Consider the following 5154-nt stretch of genomic DNA (forward strand, 5'->3'; position numbering starts at 1 on the left):
ACTCTTTCCACCTAATTAATTTGTATTGGCATTCATCACTCCACCTCTTCCCCCCAATCATCAAAAGATAGAGATGATAAAAAGGGACAAACATTTGGAGGGAGTCTTGTAAAAAGGGACAAACAATTTCTTAAATGGTTTCTATATAAAGGGATGAAGGTAGTTATAATCTTATAATCGTATTGCTTATGCCTATGTGAGGGAAGAGCTTAGATAATCAGTAAATATTTAGAGCAGACATATATCACCTGAAATCACGTGTAAACTGTAAACTAGATAGCTTACTGCAAAACAAAGGGAGTTTGCCAAAAAATGCAATACACATTATGAAACTTGTGGAAGATAGTCCAAAATTGACTACAGAGACAAAGTCATCCCAAAAGGAATAATTAAGAGGGATTTTCTCAACACCTGTTTAGCTGCCAACACTTTCTCCTCCACCAATATTTTTCTTTTAGATTTCAGATAATTTACTTTTCACAAAATTGTCCACATGTTACTTATTTCTCTTTAGCGTGTACGAATGGAATATTCAGCAGTGTGTTTCATATGAGCTGGGATTGACCATAGTAGAGACAAATATTGTGTTGTTTTCTCATTTTCAGGATAAAAGCAAGAAATTGTTGTAACTCAAATAGTAGCTGATATGGAGCAAAAACAGTAGGATAATAATATTTCATAAATAAATACGGAAAAATTTGGAGCGAGAAAAAAACGAAGAAAGTAGAAACAAAGCATTAAACATAAACAATAAAACTTCTTACACATGAAGTCAACAATATGTTTTGAAATCAAATATAAGTTTGTGAATCACACCTTCTCTCTCTCCAAACCAAGTAGCATTGTTTGTGCTCGTTCAACTTCATCCATCAGCAGACTAGCCTCTGCTTGCTTAGCAGCCCTCTCTTCCTCTGAAATTATCATTAACGCGAGATCATTTTCAATATAGAATAATCTTTGACGATTCAAAATTTCAATCTGAAGAAAGAGAAGGCATAGTGCTGAAGTCAGACTGATTTGAAAACTACTTGATTACCCGACTGAGCACGGAGTTCAAACAACTGGTTTTGTGCAAATTCGTGTAATTTCTTCATATTGGAAACACTTTCTTTAGCACTCTGCAGCTGGTCCTGTAGTAATTGTTCCCTGTACACAATAAAGGAATCAATGATCTGGGTAAGCAATAACAAGGTAGAGAAGGATGGTTCCAATACGTAGTCAGTGTATAAAGCTAGACCGGAAAACAAATAAAATTTAAATTCAATGTTCTTGGGAAGCAACCAAGAAGTTACCTTTCTTTTAATATTTCTAATGTTTTCTGGTTCTCCTCTGCCAAATTGCGATGCTTAATCTCCACAATTTCTTTTACTTTCTCTTCCATCTTATAAATGAGTTTAAATGTCAAATAGAAACCTGTTGCTTAATCTCCAGAAATGAAACAGAGACTATAATATTATGTAATAGTGTACAGTATAACATAAGTATTAAGTATTAACAACCTGTTGCTCTAACTGCCTACTTCTCTCTTCAAGTCGTCTTATTGTGGCCTGCTGATTCTTCAAGTGAGTTGCCTCTGTTCTAAATTCCTCAAGCTCGACTTTCATTTTCCGGTTCTCAGATTCTACCTCAGACAGCTTGATATCTTGCTCCTATACAAAGAAATATATGAGAAAATGAACAAGCAAATAGCTTGCCATAAGCATTCATATGAAAATTGTGTGCATATGAACACAAGTTTCATACATATAACAGTTCAAGCATGCTAAGTGGAAAATTGTCAGAAGCATATAGAATGAACCTAAACCGGTGTCCATAATTCTGTAAAACCACTCCATCTGGCCACTGTCCAGTAACTCATAAACAGGTGGAGGACAATTAGTATTTAGGAGAACACAAAATTTGAGAAATATAAAATTTTCAATATCACTTTTAGGATGATCACATGTTTCACAAGGTATATCTGGTAGCTTTATTAGAGCTGTATAGATGTAGCTGGCAAGGTGTTGACACAAGAATAGAATTCGCTCGACATTAGGGGGGCAAGAAGTTGTGGTAAGTCATATGCCATAAGACTTACCACAACTTCTTAAGCAGTGATTCTTGTGATGGTTATATTGACTTTGATGGTCACCCTCATGATAAACGTGGTAGAAGAATTATACCAGCAGATAGAAGGTATACTTTAGGGTATTGTGTCCTTTTGGAGGAAATCTGATCTCATGGCAGAGCAAGAAAGAAAACATAATTGCAAGATCTAGCGCAGAAGCCAAGTATTATGCTATGGCAGTCAATGTTATCAGGATTGAGATCCTAAATAAGATCGGAGAGGGATATCGTAAAATGTAGAATTGCAACAAAGATCGTGAGATCTTGACAAAATAAAAATTAAACTAACACATATATGTGTGTGCGTGTGTGTAATAAGCATGCAAAACATGAATAAATAAATAAATGGTAACATTGAAGCCAACTTAAAATTGAAATTTCATAACCATAAGTTCCCTAACATCCAAAACAAGTCATAATAGTTATTTAGTGACATGACTTACATATCCAAAACAAGTCATAATAGTTATTTATTGACATGACTTACATACATAAAAGTGCCATAATTACATGATACCTAAAGTCATTCATGACATAATTACATAATGCCTAAGGTCATGACATAATTACATAATATCAAAAGTCATGACATAGTACCAAACCACTCTCCTTCATCTACACATAGACATTTAAATGGCACATGAATCAAACTAATAAACATTGGCATTCATTAATATGACCATCAATAACTCTCCCTCAATTGAAAATAATAATTTAGATGTGAGAACCATCTGGTCTCGTGCACGTACATGGCTATGCAATACACCAATTCGAACGTCGAGTTCTTCAATATACTATATACTATCTTGGACATATGAAAAGTTGAAAATAAAAAAATGCATTAATATTGACATGTATATTTTTACTGCAAGTTGATGTAATGGAGAATTTTACGCAGCACTGGAACTCACAGCAACTGAGGCAAGAGCTGGATAAGGATCTGGGGCTTCGTACAGCTTTTGATAGATGTTAAGGAAAGCATTTTCTCCAAACTTTGCTCTCTTCGTAAGATTATCAACTTCTTCCTGGTACCCCTTAAGCAATGTATTAAACAAACTTAACTTATCCTCAGGCGAAGCTTTCTTGAAATCTGTATACAGCATAATTTGTGATCTTTCAGGCATATTAAGAAGTCCAAACAATGAATTAGTCAAAATAATAACAGCAAATATAACTGAGGTGGAGACTACAGAAAAGAACAGCACAGCTATGATAACCATATGGTTCCAAATTTTTATACTCAGATGTTAGAAAGTGGGATTGACAATGTATCCCCGTGTGAATATTTATAGCCCATTATTTGGAAATAGTAGTGAAGGCATGCATACTTCTAGTGCTCTCTGCAAGCTTCCGCCTATTTTTCTGACTATTTTCCTGGTTTTCTGCAATTCGAAGCCCTTGCTCATCTAACACGGATTTCTCCTTCTCTAAGTCAAAATCTGAAAAGGAAAAAACAAAATTACTGAACCTATAAGCTTTTCCCTTCTGCTATTTGTAGTTCAGCAACAGTAATTCAAATATTTAGACCATTATCCATACCAGGTTCAAAAATCACTTAAGAAAACAAAAACTTGACATTGCATATTTCCGTTTACTATGGTTTACAATGCTGAAAAAGAACAGCATCTAGTACTTTCTTGCATGAAATTTGTTTGGATCAGAATTCAACATTTCAATTCATTCAAAAGTCAAATCATGCATATATTTTTTTCATAAAAAGTAAATCCTACCATTTTGATTTTTTTTTTTTACAGGTTACTACTAATTCCATTCATTTCAATCTAATTCTCTTTGGTTCTAATTACGAACTGTTCCAAACACAGCATAAAAGCAATTCAGCCATTTTACGTTTATTCCTTCAAAAATTTACCAAGATCTGCATAATGCAGATTTGTCCCAAATAAGAAGAACAGGTTATACTGCATTTAGCATCGATCATAAAGCTTGGAGGATCCAAGCTTTAAGTAACCAATCCATTTGAGGTAAAATAAAATAAAAATAAAAAATCTTAGAATTCATGACTCGAATTACAGTGCAATTGAGTATTAAGTAAAATCCTAATATAATAATAATAATAATAATATGATTATGCAATTGAAATTGGTAGGTTATACAGAAAGATGTATTGAATCGAATTGAATCAGACCTTTCCAGAAGGCGGAGACGACGGAGATCGGAGAGTTGGTTTTGTCTCTCTCGGATCCACCTTGCGGAGACTCCATTTTTGTCACCGGTGAAAATCAATATGAACTACGTTCAACAAATTAATTGAAGTATCAATCGCTACGAGATTTTACCAAACGAAATGAAAACAACCGTGTTGTGTGTATCTCTTATTAAATGGATCATTTTTACTTATACGCCCCTCTTTTCTTTTCTTCCGATTTAAGATTGAATTATTCCAGCAATATACTCTCTAGTAGTACACATTTTTTTATAATAAAATTTTCAATGCAACGACAGATTTGTCAAAACAAAATTTATATTTATCCTTCTGATTAAAAATAGTGTTTATTTTATTTTCAATTAAAAATAATATTAAAGAATATATTCTACAAATAACTTTTGGGTTTGCAACTTTTTTACACAACTATCTATTATATATATTTAAAAGAGACTCCTGATGGTACATCATCATATTTTGTCACATCATCGTATTTTGCCACTTTAACATATTTCATCCACATCAGCCAAAAGCTGATGGGTACCTCATGAGAGTACCCCTCCTCTTTCAACAACTTATCATCTTTTCCTTCCACAATTTCTTTAATACCTCCAAAATCTATATATATTTTGCCACTTCAACATATTTCATCCACATCAGCCAAAAGGCTGATGTGTACCTCATGAGAGTACCCCTATCTTTCAACAACTTCTCATCTTCCTTCCACAATTTCTTTAATACCTCCAAAATCTATTTGACAATATTATTTTATAATAAATTTATAAATTATAAAATTATTTTACAATTATTTATAATAAATTTATAAATTATTTTATAATTTGATAATAATTTATAATTTATATTATTATCAAATTATTTTATAA

General features: G+C 32.8%; 1 protein-coding gene across 1 annotated transcript in view; it reads right to left on the reverse strand.

Annotated features, from left to right (window-relative positions):
* LOC101507997 (protein CASP) overlaps positions 1 to 4507 on the reverse strand; it is an 11237-nt gene extending 6730 nt beyond the window's left edge. Inside the window, exons 1-7 of the mRNA XM_004512807.4 lie at positions 4253 to 4507; positions 3435 to 3545; positions 3018 to 3196; positions 1500 to 1649; positions 1293 to 1381; positions 1037 to 1146; positions 817 to 911 (exon numbers count right to left, since the gene is read on the reverse strand). Coding sequence (XP_004512864.1) covers positions 817 to 911; positions 1037 to 1146; positions 1293 to 1381; positions 1500 to 1649; positions 3018 to 3196; positions 3435 to 3545; positions 4253 to 4328 — 810 coding nt within the window. The 5' untranslated portion in view covers positions 4329 to 4507. The remainder of the gene's footprint in view (positions 1 to 816; positions 912 to 1036; positions 1147 to 1292; positions 1382 to 1499; positions 1650 to 3017; positions 3197 to 3434; positions 3546 to 4252) is intronic.
* Between the last annotated feature and the right edge of the window lie 647 nt (positions 4508 to 5154).

Source organism: Cicer arietinum, chromosome 6 (genome assembly GCF_000331145.2).
Source record: "Cicer arietinum cultivar CDC Frontier isolate Library 1 chromosome 6, Cicar.CDCFrontier_v2.0, whole genome shotgun sequence".
In the NCBI taxonomy this organism is placed as follows: domain Eukaryota; kingdom Viridiplantae; phylum Streptophyta; class Magnoliopsida; order Fabales; family Fabaceae; genus Cicer; species Cicer arietinum.